We start from the raw sequence: 19077 nt of genomic DNA, 5'->3' as shown, positions 1-19077 counted from the left end.
GGAAGTCTTCCCTTTTCTTGGATTTTATGGAGTAGTTTGAGAAGGATAGGTGTTAGTGTGAGAAGCATAGGATGTGGTTTATCTTTGAGAATGATCCATGCACATTTGAAAAGAATGTATATTTTTCTTGAGTTGGTATGCTGGTAAATATCAATTAAATCCATTTTGTCTAGTGTAGTGTTTAATGCTGCTATATCCTTGTTGATTTTTTTGTCTGGGATATCTGTCTGTTGTTGACAGTATGGTATTAAAACCCCCTACTATGACTATATTGCTGTAGATATCTTTCTTGAAATTCTCCAGGATGTTTTTTTATATATTTTGGTGATCCTATATTGGGTGAATAATGTTTACAAGCATTTATATTCTTTTGGGCTGAACCTTTAAGAATTTTATAGTGTTTTTTCTTTTTGTCTCTTATTATGGCCTTTGTTTAGAAATCTATTGTTGAACAGTGTTGCCATCCTAGCTTTTTTGGTCTTCATTTGCATGCAATATTTTTTTCCATCCCTTGGCTTTCACTGCATGTGTATCTTTTCTTCTGAGGTGAATCTTTTGTAGATAGCATATATTCTGGTCATGTTTTCCTATCCATTCAGCCACCCTATGTCTTTTGATTGGAGCACTTAATCCATTTACATTTAAGGTTATTATTGATAGGTTCTTATTCATTGTCCTTTTTTTCCCCTTTGTACTCATATTCTTCTCTCTATTTCTTCTTTTTAAAGCACTTCCTTTATCATCCCTTGCAATGCTGGTTTGGTGGAAATATACTCATTCAGCTTTTCATTTTTGTCTGGGAAGCTCTTTATTTTGTCATCTTATTTAAATGAGAGCCTTGCTGGGTAGAGTAATGTTGGCTGCAGGTCTTTGCTTTTTATTACTTGCAATACTATCTATCAATCCCTTCTGGCCTATAGTGCTTCTATTGAGAAATCAGCTGACAGCCTTATCAGAGCTCCCTTGTAGGTAACTTTCTCTCTTGCTGCCTTTAAAATGCTCTTTCTCTTTAAACTTTGCCATTTTAACTGTGATGTGCCTTGGTGTAGACCTCTTTGGATTCATCTTACTTGGAATTCTCTGTGTTTCCTAAACTTGTGTGACTTTTTCCTTCACCAAGTTAGGGAAGTTTGCTTTCTTTATTTTTCAAACAGATTTTCTATCCTTTGCTCCCTTTCTTCTCATTCTGGTATTCTATAATATGCATATTGTTACATTTCATGTTGTCCCAAAGCTTCCTTAATCTATCCCCATTCTTTGTAAATCTTGTTTTCATTTTGTTGCTCTGAGTGGGTGCTTTTTCTGCCTTGTTTTCCAAATTGCTGATTTGATCTGCTTTGTCTAGCGTGCCTTTAAAACCTTGCAGTGTATTCTTCCTTTCAGATATTATATTCTTCATTGCCATCTCATTTTATTTACAGTTTTTTTTAAAGGGGGCTGTTTTTATTTTTTAAAGATTTTATTTATTTAATTTTTTTAGAGAGAGGGTAAGGAAAGGAGAAAGATGAGGTAAGGAATATCAATGTATGGTTGCCTCTCGTGCACCCCCTTCTGGGAACCTGGCATGCAACCCAGGCACATGCCCTGAGCAGAAATTAAACTGACAACCCTTTGGTTTGCAGGCCCATACTCAACCCACTGATTTATGCCAGCCAAGGTTTATTTATAGTTTTTATGTCCTTCTTTATGTTGGTGTAGTTCTCTTTAAGTTCTTGGGACATTCTTACAATTACTTTGAACTGTATTTTTAATAATTTTCTTGTCTCAATTTTATTTAATTCTTTATCTGGAGAGTCCTCCTCTTCTTTCATCTGGAGGTTGTTTCTTTGGTTCTCCATTTTACAATAGCTGTCTTTGTTTTTGTTTGTTTCTATGTATTAGATCTACTTTTCCTCCTTGTCTTATAGGGTAGCCTTATGTGGTAGGAGTACTGTGGTACTCAGTGGTGCAGTCTTCTTTCTCTCTTCATCTGGATATGCTCGTGGACTCTCCTGTTATATTTGGGTCTTGATCCTCATTGACCCATTTGCTTGGTTGTATCTCCCCTCTGGTTGTCTGTATGTGAAGTTCTATCCCTATCATATCTTTTATGCTATTGTGCAGGTACTAACAAAACAAAGCAAAGCAATACTAAAAACAAAACTCAAACAAGCACCCCCCCCCAACCACAACAGCAATATCAATGACAAAAGAGCCAAGAAGAATAAGAGCAAGAAGAGCAGTGAAATAGTAGGGGAATGGGACAAGAAAGAAAAAGAAAAAATAAATAAAATAAAAGAAGACCAAAGGAAAGAAAAGTGATTCTGAGAGGAAAAAATGGATGAGAACTAATACAACTAATAATCTGAAAGAGGAAAATGGGGGAAAAGTGACAAAGACAAAGAATAACAAAAATAAGAAAAAGAAAGTAGAAGGGAACAATGAGGTAATCAAAGGTAAGGATAAAATAAGGATTTGAAAGAAAATGTAGAAAACCAAAAATAGAAGATCATGAGAATAACAAAATTATGAAAAAGGAAAAATAATGAAAGTAATTACAAGAATAAAGTGAGATCCCTCTCAGCAGAGTTCAGTGCATGCATGCTAGATTCTCCCTTTGGATATTGCTCAGATGTGTCTGAGGTTGGTGTAAGCCAGTGTCACGTGCTGTTTACAGTTAGCCCTCAGCGGCCTATTCAGAGCTGTCAGTTATCTACAGTTTGTGGCTGATTCCTCCAGGCTTGACTGCACCCAGGATGGGCCAAGCTACTCTGCACAGCTGGGTTTTAACAGCAGTAGGTCCAGGGGTATGTCAGCAAATGACCCAAGTCACTGCTTGATCTACCTCTGTCAGCCTTAGACTAGTTGTGGACCTGACTTTTTTTGATAGGATTTCTGGTGGGGTTAGGGGACTCCTGGATCTCCCATGTCAGGTGCCTTTCAGACTTCAGGGAAGATGGTGGGTGTGATCCCCAACCCCCATGCCACTAGTCTGAGTCTGTTCAGGATTATTTCCCTATACTTGGCAGGGTGGGCCCCAAATAGGCTAATGGATGGGGACTCCAGAGTCCAGGTTTTGGGTCTGCCAGGAACCAAGAATGTTTCTATGGCTCTTCTTTGGGGGGATGCACCCATCTGTGTACCAGCAGAGTGTATGGCATGGCTGTGCTTTACAGCCAGTCTCTGATGTCCACCTGAGTTTGTGTATGTTGCTGTCTCCTCAGCAGGGATTAAAATGCAGGATGGGGAAAAATAGAATAAAAGAAAAAATCCCACATAAAACAAAACAAAAACCTAAACAAATCAAATAAAAGGAAAAAAAATATATTCAGGCTGTGGTGAGCAGGATTCCACATGCGGGTGAGGTAAGTGATATCCTTCAGGGTCTGGCGATTGCTTCCCCTGAGAGGGGCTTGCTTTTCTCAAGCAAGATGGTGCTGCAGAATCCAGGTATACCCTGGCAATGAAAGCCTCACAGTTGCTCCCCCATATCTCTTCCCAGCATCTTTCACACTAGACTCTCCTTGCCAGACTGTAAATCATGCTGCCTTCCCTTCACTGGGGCCCAAGGTGAGCATCTGTGAACACAAGATCTGTGCTTTGGCCCCTTTAAAGGTTAAATAAATAAAATAGTGGCTTTGTCTCCAACAGGTTTCATCTTTCCCCAGCAGAGGAAAACCCTGCAGCCTTTCACTGTTGGATGCTGCTGTGGTCAGCTGATCACAGCACTGGCACGCTCTGTGCTTGGTGGTCCCATTTGTGCATCCAGCTTCTTTCTTCTCAAGGGGAAGCTCCCACAGCCTTGGTCCACTGCCTTTGTGAAAATGAGCTCATAATTGACCCCACACTTCCTACCCATCTCAAGCTGATTAAAAGTCTCTTTTTTTAGGTAGTATTTGGTTTATTTTGGGTGACTGCTCTCCTCTTTAGTTTTATTTCCAGTTTGGCTCTGGGAGGAGATCTCCTACCTATCCTCCTACTTTGCTGCCATCTTGCCCCTTTAAAATCTCTAACTCTTCAATAGCAGAGGATTTGGGGGTATGTGTATATGCACAGCAAATTGCTTCTTTTACTTTGATGAGTGAATATGGTTCATTTTATCACTTTTTTGTTGCATCCATGGGTACTAGGATCATATTCTTGTTCTGAGTCCTTACATTCCTGTCAGTGACTTTTATCTTATTTCCTGATATTTATAAACTAGATGGATGTGATCTGAGCCCTAGAATTTGCTAGACACTGAATCTTTTATTTACAAAGTAGGTAGCTCATGCAAGGAGATATAACACACTTCTCTGTCAGTCAAGTCCTAATAGATTTCTAAAATGGGACTGTCAAGCATAATTAGAAGAGAAACTCATATTTTGACATGACATTTAACCTTCTAGGAGGGAGTGCACATGCTACAAAGGTGGGAAATGTGTGGATCTCCTCATATAAACGTATTTATACCTGTCATAACTTATCATATCAGTGTCAGCAGCAAGATGGCACAATATATTGCACAATAAAATCACTATATTGCTTTGTGAAAATTACACTGCATTTGATCAGAAAAAAATGCTGAATTGTGTATTGGTGAAACATTCTTCGTCATTCTATTATGGAAGAAAACCAAATAGTGAAACTTCTCAGTGTACTGGCTAAGTCCATTAATACATAAACCTAATCACACACACACACACACACACACACACACAAATAAGTTTTGTCTTACTAAAAATTTGTTTTATGGAATGAATTATTTTCCTTTTTACCAAAAGAAAGGCTCTGGATGAAACGCTTTTTATTTGCTCTAATTTTGGTATAGTGTTATACTTGATGCATAGCCCAAAACCAACATTAGTTATACCACACTGAGTTCTTTATTATCACAAATACATAGTCTTAAAACCATAAATGTTCAGATTCAATAGGCAGATGGTGGCTACTGAATATCTTAAACTGGTGCAAGTCAAATTTAAACAGTTGATAGTTCACACATTTGTGTAAAAAACTTGGATAAATCTAAACTGAATTTGATGACATTTAAAAATATTTAAACAGTTTTATTAGATAATTGCCTGATTCTGATGTGTTCTTTTTTGTGCTCCTCTCTTCTTCCAGGTCTCTCCAAGGGAGTCTGTTGCATTAAGTGACCAATAAGAAATGAACTAACAGACCTCAACTTCTAGACTAGCTTTTTCACTGACTTATAGGCTCTGGTTACAGAGTAGAAAAAGTTGCACCTCCACATATTTTAAATTATGAAAAGGATCTGTATGTATGAGGCCATAGAATAGAGAATATTCTTTTTCTTCTCATTGGCTTTTTTCATTCAAGACCAACACTTTTAAAAATGTATTCCAAAAAACACTAATCTCATAGAAAAGGCCATGTGATCAAGCAATTTGGAGCAATAATAATGTTGCAGAACTTTTTAATGGAACTAATCTTATTTTAGTTATCATATTTAAGAATATTATCTGGTTTTATGTAAAATTTCACATTTGTGGTTCCCTTGAAAAATTAAAGATATGTTAATACAGTTACTATATCTTCACACAGAAATAATTTCTTGTAGCTTCTAATTAGGCCAAAAATGAGCTCTCCATTAGTCAAATGACTACCCAACATGCCTGGATTCTGGCAGATTTTTACTTAGCTCCCACTGTTCTAGTCTTTCTAGAAGATACACAGTATCTTTTGGTGTATTAAAGCCTCCAGAAATTCCCTCAGTAAATATATCTATTTTATTTTGTTTAAAAGTTGTTCCCAAGTGTATTTTGGAATGTACTATTCTAGATAAGTCTTTGAATTTTTAATTACAATTTTTACTCAAAAGTGTACACATGAAAGGGAATTTCTAATATATTACTTGGTAGTTGGCTATGGACCATGAATTCAAGTAATTTTTACTTTCTGGTATAAATTTTATGCTACTTTATAACAAATAACTGTGAAAATATTTAGGGAGCCTAAATGTTGCAAAGAGGATTCTATTTCCATTTCTGGATGGTTTTGTAACCATTCAAAATGTAGAATCTATCTATCTAGTTGGAGTGTTCACACATTCAATGAGACCTCAATCTACATAGTAGAGATCTCAATCTACATAGTAGAGATGAAGAAGCTTTTGGATTTTACCTGAGGCTTAACATTAAAATGTCCAGACTAAGGACTCACTGTGATGCTCATCTAGTAAGAGGCCCTAACAATATGTATTTCAGAAGAAAAAGGCTTTGGAGAAAAAAATAGACATAATTGCAATATGATAAGTAATTGGAGCATATAGTACTATTATTCTATCTCCAGTTAAACTAGAACTTAAGTAGGTATTTCCCTCATATAAGTATCAGCTTGAGAAGATGGGCAATAAGTACTTCTTGGGATGTGTGCCCCATATGTATCATCCAAGTGCTCACTGTGAAAGCCCTAAAATGATATTTGACTTTCGTCTTGCTGGTTGAGTACCCTGCAGTTATAATAATGGGTTTCTGAGTTTCCCAATATCAGGGTCGGAAAGTGCGGCTGTAATGGCAACAAAGATTTCATTTAAAAACTTTGACTGACTTCAAATCTCTAAGTGGGTGTTCTCTTGATTTAGCTTAAAATGGACTCAGGAAAAATAAATGGCAAACAAAGAGGACAAGTAAGTTTAGAAAGAAGTTATTTAACACTTTAATAGGGTCATCCAACATTTGGTCACATAGATTATTCCGAAACCCAGGTGCTTTAATGGTCTTCCTACTTTACCAGAAGAGATCTGAATAGTCTTAGAAAAAAACAAATCAAAATAGAAAAAGATGGTATGATAAGACTTGCTGCTACAGTACTAAGTACTTAATGATGCCAGACTTTGGCCTTAATCAGAGGGCATTTCTGCAGTCTAGGACAGTTATACAAAGCCTAAAGACATTGTATTTACAGGACTTATTAATACAGGGATCCATATTCTACCACAACTCTGCCAGAGTCTTAACAGAATGGCGGAGCAGCTCCCTCCAACATCCTCTCTTTCTTTTTTGTGTACAAGCTAGTAGTTCTAAAAATATTTTCCTGGAAGAGGTTAAAACAGTTATAATATATCAATTGACTATAAAGTATGGTTATGTAAGCCAAGCTTGCATGCTAATATTGCACAGGGCAGAAAGCAATAAAACAGGTCACTTGCTTCCTTGGGCATGTTGTAGACACAGAAGGAAGCTCTTGATTCAGCATTATGATGCCTCAAATTCCAGGAGTCCACCTGTAGCTGGCTTTCCAGTGCAAGTGCCCCACTGAACTCTCAAAGGGACACATCTTCCTCGCCAATAGAAAAAAAATGATGACAAAAAGAAACAAAACGAAGCATCCAAAAATCAAAGAGATACACCAGGTGCCTCAAACTGTGGTAGTTCATATCTTGAAGAGAATATATAATATTTCAAAATATATATACATATATTTCAAATAGTACAAAGTAACTATAGATCCAGATTGGATAGAAGACAGTTGATCATTCTTCATAATCCCCAAAATTTTCACTGAGAAAATTCTTTTTAAAAACCCAATTTCCATGATGTTGGTCAAAAACTCTGGTCTTCCCACTATAGGATATTTCATGACATACAGTTAAAGTACTGTGATTATCTGGTAACGAGTCAAAGTGCAAATAAATCCATTTGGCTTGTAATGTGTTAGATGTTTTACATTCTTAAAATGTATTTTCCGCAGAGTTGATTTTCCTGTATTACTACAACAAATGCTTCTGTTAGGTTCTTGGGTGGATCTGTAACCAAAGAAAGAAAGAAATTTCAGGGAAAAAAGAAAAAAATGAAGGCGCAAAGAAAGGTGATCAGGCAGAAAATTGAGAACATCTTGAATTTTTAGGATGTTTCTTTTTTCAAGTGACCTGAAGTAAAAAAATGTTAATGTCCAGAACAATAGTTCCCAAATGATGATCAAAGCACGTCGACAGACTCTATATATTTTATCAACTTATTAAATTAATTTTGCCACATTAAGGAGACAGAGTTTTAGAGCCAGGTATGACCAGAACTGATTTCATAGGCATGAGATCTATGCAGCTACACAAAGCCCTGTGCTGAAAAGGTCCCACACTTCACTTAATGATCTCTTGCTGCCATCTTGAAATTATTAGTAATTTTTGAAAAAGGGGTCCCGTGTTTTTACTTTGGGCTGGGTTCTGCATATTACACTGTCAGTCCTGTGTCTGATGAGAACTTGAACTGAATAGGTCATTCCATGTTTTTGTCATCTTGGCCTGTGGTAAGGTGTAGAGGAATGGCATAAGGTGAAGTCATTGCCAAGATATTTAGGGCATAAGTCATTTTTCTTATAAATTCAGTGTCTGAGGCCAGGGAGTATATTTAGGAGTATACTTGAGGTTTCCAGGGCCAGGTAAAAACAATAAAAGTCTACATTTAAAAGTTGGTTGGGCCGGGAGTAGAATGCATGAGAAATCTTCACACACTTTTTTTTATCATCTCTGTATATAAGTAACAAATGCTGCCAAACCTTTGCTTCCTACATTCCAGTGGCATTTATAACCTTCTGTTTTCATTGTCTTCTTTTTCACCAAAGGAGGGAGAAAGTGACATTCATAAAAATTGTCATTCCTTTATTTCTAGCATCACACCACTCACCCTTGGACCCTGTCCTCCATGGAAGACCAGGGACTCTGTCATGTCTACCATCACATCCTCAAAACCTTTACACATTAACTTTACAGAGTAGAGGCTTAAATGTATGTATTGGCTAAAGAAATGAATGAGTTCACTTGGAGCCAGGGGCAATTGTGATATTGTGCTACTGTAAGCTGGTTCATTCTTTCTTTCTGCAATCTCCAAATTCCCATCCATCTCTTTGTTTCTTCCTGCCTCTCTCTTGCCACACCACCAACTCCTCTATTTTAAAGACGGTATTTCCATTTTCATGGAAAATGGAATAGAGATCATGATTGTGAAGGTTCTCGGAGAATTTCAGACCTGGTGGGATTTTGATTGAAAAAACTAAAGTATGTCAAAGCTAGTACTTTACCTTCAGTAATAAAAATATATTTATATTATGGAGATAAGCAAATTCAGAATCACCATTAGTGAGATGGGTCCAAGAGACTAATAAACAAATGATTGCAGTGGGTTTGTGTTGAGTTGATCACAGAAAACAGGGAATTGGCCAGATGACATTAGTGGTTATGTGTGCAATCTGAGTTCTGTCCACTCATCCTGTTAGGGGATGAAATTTGATTCTGCATTGTGCACTAACTTTATTTTCTCACTGTCTGAAAGACATTAACATACTGGGCTGTAGGAAACCCAAAGTTACATAATACTTTTCCGGGTACTATACCAGATTGTGTTATGCTATTTTAATCTACTTATTTTTCTTTCCAAGTGACTTTGGTTTTCTCCTCATTTCATTTCCTTCTTCTTCTGATTCCCAAACAACAAATGTTCACTTTTTACCTGTGAATTATTACAGCTTTGTGGAACAACTTATTTCCTTTATGGAGAGGTCTGTCTTTCTAAAGAAAGCCATTGTTACTGAATATACACTATATAGATTTGTTCCTGGATGCATGAGCTATTGCCTTTCAACTTTCAAACTTATATTTTTATATGACTTTAAAGAAAAGAAATAAACCAGTAGGTATCTAAAACCATAGGAAACATTCTCTGGTTAATATCTAAGTAGATTAGTCTTGCTGTAAACTACCAATAAAGTAATTTTAATAAAACAATTGAAGCAGCAATCAAGCAGGAACAGGATTAAATTTTAGCCATGGCACTTCAGCCAGAAAACCAAGCAACTCTTCAGTAGGGTGTCTGTCACCAGCTTTATTCTATGGGAGGCTCTCTATAGGTGGCATTCATTCAGGAAGCTTCCTCTTTCCCTAAAACATATTCTTTCAAGTCTCATGAAAGGAAAGCCTTTGTCTAATTCTACTTACCTTCCTTCTTTGCGTTATATTATCACTGAGATCAAATTTTTTAACATTTATCATTTACCATTAGATTGTGACCTCTTACCTTGGCTACTTCTTAATCTGGGGTGTCTGCATGTCTAAATGAAATGATGAATTTCTACTCTACCCTTTTCAAAAAAAGAAACAATTCAAGAATATGAATTAGATTATACTTTGAGGCATCTTTCATCGACATTTGAAAGACTGCTGAGAATTTTGGCTCAGGATGATTATTTGGGAAGTAATCCCTCTATCAGGAAAGGTTTTTTTTAAAAAAAATCTACATAGAGAAAAACAATGCTGTACCAGGAATCTTTCTTGCAAATGTCTTTACATTGGAGTTACTTTTAAAATAATGTGTAAAGGAAACTCTCGGTTTGTCATTAACAATCTGGGTATGTTCATTTTTTCCCAAAGAGCGTTATCTTTGAAAATTTGAATCAATCTTATGCATAAGAACAAAAAAGAATTTTTTCTTTATTTTCCCTTTCATTTTGATAGGAACTTGAAGAATATTTTTATCCTAAAGATCACCTCTTGAGTAAAAGCAGAAAAATAAAAACATGTTATTCAAATTGAAGTACATCTGTGAATTAAACCTTTTCAAAATTTAAATTGCTAGAGTCAGTGTTTGAAGTGTGTAGACACATCATTCTCTAATGGGGAAAAATACATAGGGCATACTAGAAAAAAATTATATAAAACCTATTCTCAGAGCATATAACCTAAAGACTGCTGTTGGTATATCACTTATACAGAGTGGAAAGCTCCTGTATGTGCCATTTGGACTTAATTTGTGCCTTTGTATTTAAAAGTATTTATTTTACTATGCATGTCTTAATAAAAGGAGGGGAGAAATTGCAAATCAATAGAAATGTCTAAGTCCTCTAAAGGTTTAAAAAGTACAGCCTTTTCTACTGTCTTCTTTTTCCTTCTCTAAAGACAGACTTGAGAATTCTCAGTTGACTGATGTGCCCCTCAAAAGCTGTAGAACAGTGCCTCATTTCCTTGCTTGAATTGGATGCACACATCAGAACTGGTACATCTTTGCTTTCAAACCCATGGCAAGGGAGGTTTATTTCTCTTCTACATTCAACTGTCTGGGCTGAATTCAGAACACCTAGGGCACTAGCAGATATAGTGTGCTCCATCCTCTATTACCATGATCAGATTCTGCACTGCACTTCTGTGATGCTGGAAAATATCTAGGATATATTTACTACATGCTCTGCTTTTAAAATATACTCTACAGAGGATGAATTGAAGAAAGTCACATAAGGTCACATAAAGATAGCATTAACAATTTCTGTGTTTTGTTTTTTGTTTATGTTCTAGCTTCCAAAGAGTCTCCTCATTGGTACTCTTGGAATTTCACTATTTAAATCCTGAAATAACTTGACTTGCATGTTGCTCTGTATTGAGTTTCAAGTCTGGAGGTACCATGAGAGTAGGGATTACCATCAATAAAGGGTAATCAGTTATCATTTGGAATAGAAAACAGAGATTTAGCAGAAAATACAGGGGTGGGCAGAAGCACATTTATAGTTGTAACACAAATAATACAATAATCAATAAATAATAATGCAAGAATAAACTCTGTTTCATGTACTCACAGCCGTAAACTACTTTTGCCCACCCTGTAAATCAGCAACATGTTTAAAATAATGTTGATCAGATTTCAATCATACTTCTGTAATTACACTGGCCATAATTCAGGGTTACTTAAAAGTAATTTGTAAGAGCATCTTCAAATTACTTGGTAAAATCATTTTCAGGCAAATTGCAACCAAAGGAAAGAAAACCTGAAACCCAAACAGTACCAGGTAATTAAATGAATTATTTCTGTGGATAATTTGCAGAAACTGGGTTTATTTCTGTAGGTGTTTCTTTGGTAGGTTTTTCATTAAAATGAAATAAAATAATTCAAGCTTCTTGGGTACTTAAAAATGTATGTTAAACTAGGATGATTCAGAAATCTCTTGGCTGCAAGCCAGGGAGGTATGGCCATTTACTAGCTAAAGTGATTAATATAGGAAACTAAATTTGACATGCAAACATCTCAACCCATTTTATATATGAAAAATTAAGCATTTAATATGATATTATGAAACATTACTTTTGTTTTGTGCATCACAAAGCTGCAAGAACCAATTTTAATTTTTGAAAAGATAGTACTGAGAAAAAAGATCAAGTTATGATTCATAATACAGGAATTGGAATCAGAATTGCTTTTTTTAAGTTTGAGTCACTTTTTTTGAAGATCAACATATTTACAAGGTCAACATATTGAGATGTATAATTGGTAGAGCTTCCTTTAAAAATATACAATACATTAAACTATATATACACACAACAGGGCTGATATTCACATAGTGCATATATATGTGATCATACTGATTGTTAAAACAGTAACATAACTTTGTACTAGTAAAGAAATATTGCCTTAAGTGTCATGAAAACCCCACCCTCCCCTGACCCCCTTTAGGACTCCCAGACTTTCTTATAGTCCAGTGTACAGAAGGTCAGTGGCAGGCCTAGTTGGACTTCTTCATCCTGCTGTAGCATTATGACACAAATACTGATGAGCTGGTAGTCTCGCAATACAGGTTGGTATACATTTTGAACAGAACTTCTGATTTAACTAGAGTAAATAGGGAATGATTATTCACATCACAAAAGTCTTTCATTTCCCTATAAGATCATAAGAGAATTCCTTTAAAAAATTTGTACTTAAATGCAGACTATTTCAATAAACTATGTGGACAAATTACACAACATCCTCATTTTATTATCTGTTCTGAGCACCATACATGTTGGATGAATTATCCAAGTAATTGCCTCACTGAAATGTAGCTTTATTTATGAGGCAGTAGCAGAAACACTAAACTGCTCAGTGTAGAAAAGTTAACTTCAGTTTCTAAGTTCTTATTGGTGGATGGACACTGATCAGGATGGTTAAGAAGGCTTTCTATAAGGGAAAAGGTTTTCTTTCTTGTTCAAAGCTTCCCTGGGTGATCTTTGTACAACACAAAGGAAAACAGTACAGTTAGTAACATGCACAAGACATTAGAAATAAGTGAACTTACTCTTGTGGTCTTAATTTTATTGCCTGTAGCACACATCCATCCAGAATTATCAGGGAGTGTCTTACATTCTTCTCCTTCAAGACAAGGCTCCATCTCACACCACCATTTCCCAATCACGATGGAGGCTGTACAGAAGCAGAAAACAAGTGTTTGTGTTTGTTCAGACAGCCTGGGCACTGCTGCTGTGTCCCTCTGCAGATGCGATTTCTCACTGAAGTCCTCTTTAATCATCCATAACTGGCTAAGAATACCCTATTTAGAAGAATAAGATTTTAATTTATAAGTTTTACAATGCAAACGTTGTCTAGTTTCATCAAGCTTCATTTTGTCAAAAATCCCCCTGTATGATAGAATCATATGAACTGGAAAGACTTGCTTATTGGAAGACCTTTTATTTTGTTATTTTTTGTAAACCAAAATTGTTTACTATTTCTTTCCAACGAAGAGGACAAATTTCTAAATGCTGTTCAGAATGAGCTATTCTTTTCAGAAAAACCAGCTTATCCACCCAGCATTAGGGTTTATCCCTCAGCCTAGGGCCTTTGAGAATTTTAAAGGCCTACCAAAAGAAAAAAAATTAATTGACTAAAAGTACAAAACGAAAACTGCAAAATAAAAAAAGTAATAATAAATGTAAATATTTGTTTATGGTCAAAATATATTTGATACAGGTTGTGGTTTCTTTTTAATATGTTTGATGTCACGTGGTTGAGACTTTCAAAAGTTGAGTCCCTGATAAAATAGCCCTATATATCAAGGTTGATATCAAGGTTGACCCCAATAGGAAGCTGGCAATGGATTTAAGGAATGTATTTACAGCACACTGTTTTTGATAATGAGATTTTATAAAACCAATGATTAGATTCACTCAGTTCAAATCAAGATGCTCACATTTTTCTTGATGCCCTGGGTGAAAAATTATTTCTGTACATGTATCAGTTATTTCTGAAGCTACTCAAGGCATTAGTTTTATACAAATGTTCCTTGGCTTTTTCAATAAAGGCTCTTATTGTGATACCATCTGATTGGCTGTTTTTGCACTAAGCTGGGAATCTAATCCTTTACATCACCACCATTTAACTCCTGACATGGCAGAGATGAGTCTCCACCATGATGCTTCATTCTCACAACAACAAGGAAACCTAAGGACACCTGTTAACATTACAGAAAAGTAATAAGAAAATGGGATGGAGCCCTAGCCAGTGTGGCTCAGTTTGTTGGTCTTCATCCCACAAACTGAAAGGTCACCAGTTTGATACCCAGTTAGGGCACATACCTAGGTTGCAGATTCAGTCCCTAGTTGGGGCACAAACGGAAGGCAGTCAATTGATGCTTCTCTCTCACATTACTATTTCTCTCCCTCTTTTCCTCTCTCCTTTCCTCCTATACTTTTCCTACTTTAGTCTTTCCCTCCTTCAGAATCTCGTCTTCCTCAATCTTTGAGTAAAAATTGCTATGCAGGATTATATGTGCAAAATAATGTCTACTCTACTGTATGGAAAGTCGAGGCTTTTTATTAGTAATTTTTTTTTATATTTGATTGAAGCTTTACATGTGGATCAGACCAAATCATGTAAAATGTAAATTCATCAGATATGTAACAAAGTATAGGATGTAAAATCTTTTAAATAGTTTTATCCATATGAAAGTCAGTATGATAATTTTGTAAAACACAGTAATAACACAAAACACAAATCCTCCACAAGGTACAAAATTATTATGAGAGTTCTGAATGTTTTCATTTTTAACAGCAGTGCTGTGCACCTGGATAAGGCATAGGGAAAGATTCTGGTCATGAGTAAAACAGTACTTATTTATGTGAATCGACAGGTGACAATATTAAATAAGAGGGCCATATATTTTGGCAACAAGAAAAACATACATGGTGCTGAAAGGGAACAATACTAAATCACACATCTTTGGGTCATGTAAGATAAAAGTCAGTGTTGGCAGTGTTTATTAAAAGCCTGCAATCTGAAGCTCCCTTTTGTTAGTGCTCAACTTACCATATTAGCCATGCTGTCCCCTTAAATACTGTCTAATATTTCAGTATTAATGCCCTGAATCTACACCTTTGAGAATGGAAACCCTCTGATCTTAGCTCTGAGGGGTAACTCTCTTTACCAAGTCTCCAATTGAGCATTTCATCACCCTTTCTTCATTGTTCTGCGCAGGGAAAAATGAATGACAGCCAGCCAGGGTTCAGCCTGCTCACAGAGGACACTGTTCCTTTTTTTAGGCTTCCCTCTGCCCTCTCCAAAGTGACCTATTTCATTGCAAGCTAACAAAACAGTTCCTCTCTTTCTGAAGTATGATTATCTTCTAAACGACAATGTAGATAGAAAAAGAACACATCTCAAAACCCACGTACCCACTTTAATTCAAGGCTGTAAAGATCTGCTGATTCATAGGGAAAAATAACAGGCCTTCTAAGAATAAAAATGTCTTCAGCCTTGCCTTTACACTCTAAAAATTCCCATTATACCTGCCTATCTAAGTAAGGTTTGGTGACTTGGCACTGCCTCTGGCTTATCAGAACCCAGTTCATTCTTGCTTTTCTAAAGATACCATTGCATTTATTTTGTTTCTGATTTGTGCACTACATGGTCATCTTCATATATATAGATATAATATAGATATAATATAGATATAATATAGATATAATATATATATAAAATCTTTGTGCTTGAGATAAAACATTAATCTTCAATCCTAATCATTTTCATAAACCTGCATTTGCTGAAATATCTTTAAAAAATTCATAAAGAGAGGATTTAAAAATTTCCTCTTCTTCTCCCAAACTGGAATCTACCTAAAACCTTCAGATTAATAAAAGGAATAATATTAATGTTATTTAACTATTTTGTAATATTTTTCTTGTGGATATATTTATAATAAGAAAAATTTAAGTACTGAATTTTTTAGATGTCTTAAATTATAATGGTCAGTACAATAATAAAAATGATTATTGACTTTTTGTGTGGTTTTTATATGTTTCTGTACTTGGTACTTTGAGAATATTATATCACAAAACCTGTGTTTTCCATCATTATAATGTCAACTTATTCTACTTTTGTGTTCAGGACTCAAAGAACTGCAACAAAGCATTTATTGACTTCTGAGTGAATGAATAAATTCTTGCTGCTATACTAATATAGAAATAAAATCCATGTCAACATACTTATGGAAATGTAATATTAAGGGTACATTTGGTTTCTTATAAAATTAAATTTACTTAACAATAATTTGGGTACCCTTTTCTCTACAACTTCTCCAGCACTTGTTTTTTGTTGATTTGTTTATAATGGCTATTCTGACTGGTGTGAAGTGGTATATCCTCATGCTTTTAATTTGCATCTTTCTGATGGCTAGTGATGCTGAACATCCTTTCATATGACTGTTGGCCTTTGTTCGGTATGTCCTCCTTAAAAAAGTGTCTGTTCAAATCCTTTGACCTCTTTTACATTGAATTGTTTGTCATCCTGGAGTGAAGTATGTGAGTTCTTTATATATTTATATAGTGCACTGTTGGTGGGAATGTAGACTGGTACAGCCACTGTGGAAAACAGTATGGAATTTCCTCATAAAACTAAAATAGAACTGCTTTTTGACCCAGCAATACTACTGCTGGCATTATACCCTAAGAATCCTGAAACACCAATCCGAAAGAAACTATGCACCTTGATGTTTATAGCAGCACAATTTACAATATCCAAGTATTGAAAGCAACATAAATGTCCACCAGTAAATGAGTGGATAAAAAAACTATGCTACGTTTACACAATGGAATACTATGCAGCAGAAAGAAAGAAGGAGCTCCTATCCTTCAGTGCAGCATGGATGGAATGGGAGAGCATCATACTAAGTGAAATAAGCCAGGAGGTGAAAGAAAAATACCATATGATCTCACCTATAAGTGGAACCTAATCAACAAAACAAACAAGCAAGCAAAATATAACCAGGAACATTGAAATAAAGAACAAACTGAAAGTAACCAGAGGGTAGCGGGGAGAAGGATAATGGGGGGAAATAGGGGAAGGTCCATCAAGGAACATGTATAAAGGGCACATGGACAAAACCAAAGGGGGTAGGTTCGAGGGTGGGAGGTGGGGATGAGTGTGGGAGGTTGTGTGGTGGGGTGAAAATGGAGACAACTGAACTTGAACAACAATAAAAAGTAATAATAATTTGGGCAAGAAGAAAGTTTATATTACACTTAGTTCTTCCTAGTTTGAGCTACACATATCTGGGTTTCATAGAATTCCCACTAGTGAAAAGTTTTGAAGACATGAGAAACTTGTGAGGTAGATGTATAATTCTGTAACAACTTTTCTTCCCTAAACTAACGAGTTAATTAAATATCAGCTGCAAAACAGGTTCTCTGCTATCTGTGGTGATTACAAAAAATGGGTCTTAAAGACACTTTAACCCTGGGGTTTTGGGATTAGCTCAACAATTGTGCCATGTTCAGGAAAATAGCTGATCTTCAACTTTTTCAAGAATGTTCACTTTCCCTTGAGAGATTCTTAAAATCACTAAAGCCACTTTAATCATGTATCTTGATTTTGCCTTTATACCAGATCACATTGTTGTAGAGAAAAAAGAGAGACTGGAAAGGAGAATCTACCCATCTTTCAAGGATAAATCATAAATACGACAGAAATCTCTTTTATTTTATTGTTGTCTGTAACTTTAAGGCATTTTCCTGTGGGAACAGATCAAGGCACTAATATATAGTGACCTTAATAAATACAGCAAATACACATTATATTGTCTAAGAATTGTAGTCCATTTGTATAATTTCAATAAAAAAATGGCTGTCTTAATTCAGCACATTCTATACTCAAAGCACTGCCCAATTTGCAAAAACTGTAAAATAATGAATGTGATGCAGCCCTGCCCTCAGAACTTACATTTGAGCTCAATGTATCTCAACATGGGCTCTATTGGTGTTAAGGAATGAATTATGGTCAGGGGGCATAAATGAGTGAAGTACTACTTCAGCCACAAATCCCTGATTGGGCCTGAAGAGCAGGCTTGCAGTGGAGAGTAGGAAGAGAAAACTTTAATAAAGTTTGGAAAGCAAAGGAATTGGGCTTTTTTCTTTTAACTTAATTTTTATTTTTTTAAAGAGTGGTAAGTCACTAAAGAAATTATTCATATTGTGTGAGAAAAAGGAAGATCTGACTACAGCAGTGGATGGGGAAGATGAACTTTGCAGTGATGTATAAAATGGAAGAAGAAATAAGTGAGCAGATGAAATGCCAGTAGGCACCATATCATTCAAATAGAGATGGGATAAGATCTTGATTTTAGATGCATATTCTACAATTGTGAAGAAGGGGTGTTGCAACTGAGGAAGCATTATGGCCAGAAATTCAACTATCTTAACTGCAACCCTAACCACCTTGGACTCAATTATTAGTTTACTCACCAAGCAGTGAAATACTTCCTTGAGGACAGGGATCACACTGCATTCATCTTTGAATGACACAGAGTAGCTCAAGACTGGATTGCAATTTAAAAATGAATAAATTAATAAACATAAAAAGAGAAAAATTGTGCCTATATCAAAGGGTAGTGAGGATTACACGAAAAATTGTCAAAGCACTGAGTGGTTTCTGGCTTTAGTAAATGTACAATAAATATTAGCTATCACCATCATCATTGTCATCATCATCATTTTTATTACTCTAAGGAATAAAATCACTCCAAAACAGAAAAGGCAATTCTTCACAAAGTTAGAGAGTAAATCATTTTCAATATTATGCCCAACTCTGAGCTCACGTCTATGACTTATGAAAGTTTGAGTATAAATTAAATGGTTCAGCATAGCATTTCATTCATGGTCCCAGAAGTAGTTTATAAGTACATCAATAAAGACAAATTTTCAGGCTCATCTTTGTTGCAACCTGTCATGCGATTTAAAGCAATGGAACTCCAGTAATGGACTGGGACAGATCTCTAGCCTCCCTTTTACACAGGTTGTTGGAACAGGTGTTACAATGCTCTTTTTCAAAAACCTTCAGTGGCTCTCTGCGCTACTACCTTTATCAAAGCAAA

The 19077-nt window shown here is 35.7% G+C and overlaps 1 protein-coding gene across 1 annotated transcript in view; it reads right to left on the bottom strand.

The window, feature by feature from the left end:
* Nucleotides 1-5066: 5066 nt before the first annotated feature.
* The window catches only part of TAFA1 (TAFA chemokine like family member 1), a 674509-nt gene continuing 660498 nt past the window's right edge, over nt 5067-19077 (bottom strand). Inside the window, exons 4-5 of the mRNA XM_028518816.2 lie at nt 13015-13139; nt 5067-7729 (exon numbers count right to left, since the gene is read on the bottom strand). Coding sequence (XP_028374617.1) covers nt 7712-7729; nt 13015-13139 — 143 coding nt within the window. The 3' untranslated portion in view covers nt 5067-7711. The remainder of the gene's footprint in view (nt 7730-13014; nt 13140-19077) is intronic.

This window comes from Phyllostomus discolor, chromosome 7 (assembly GCF_004126475.2).
Source record: "Phyllostomus discolor isolate MPI-MPIP mPhyDis1 chromosome 7, mPhyDis1.pri.v3, whole genome shotgun sequence".
Lineage (NCBI taxonomy): Eukaryota > Metazoa > Chordata > Mammalia > Chiroptera > Phyllostomidae > Phyllostomus > Phyllostomus discolor.
The sequence above is the reverse complement of the archived record's forward strand: the minus strand, read 5'-3'. Positions and strand labels throughout refer to the sequence as shown.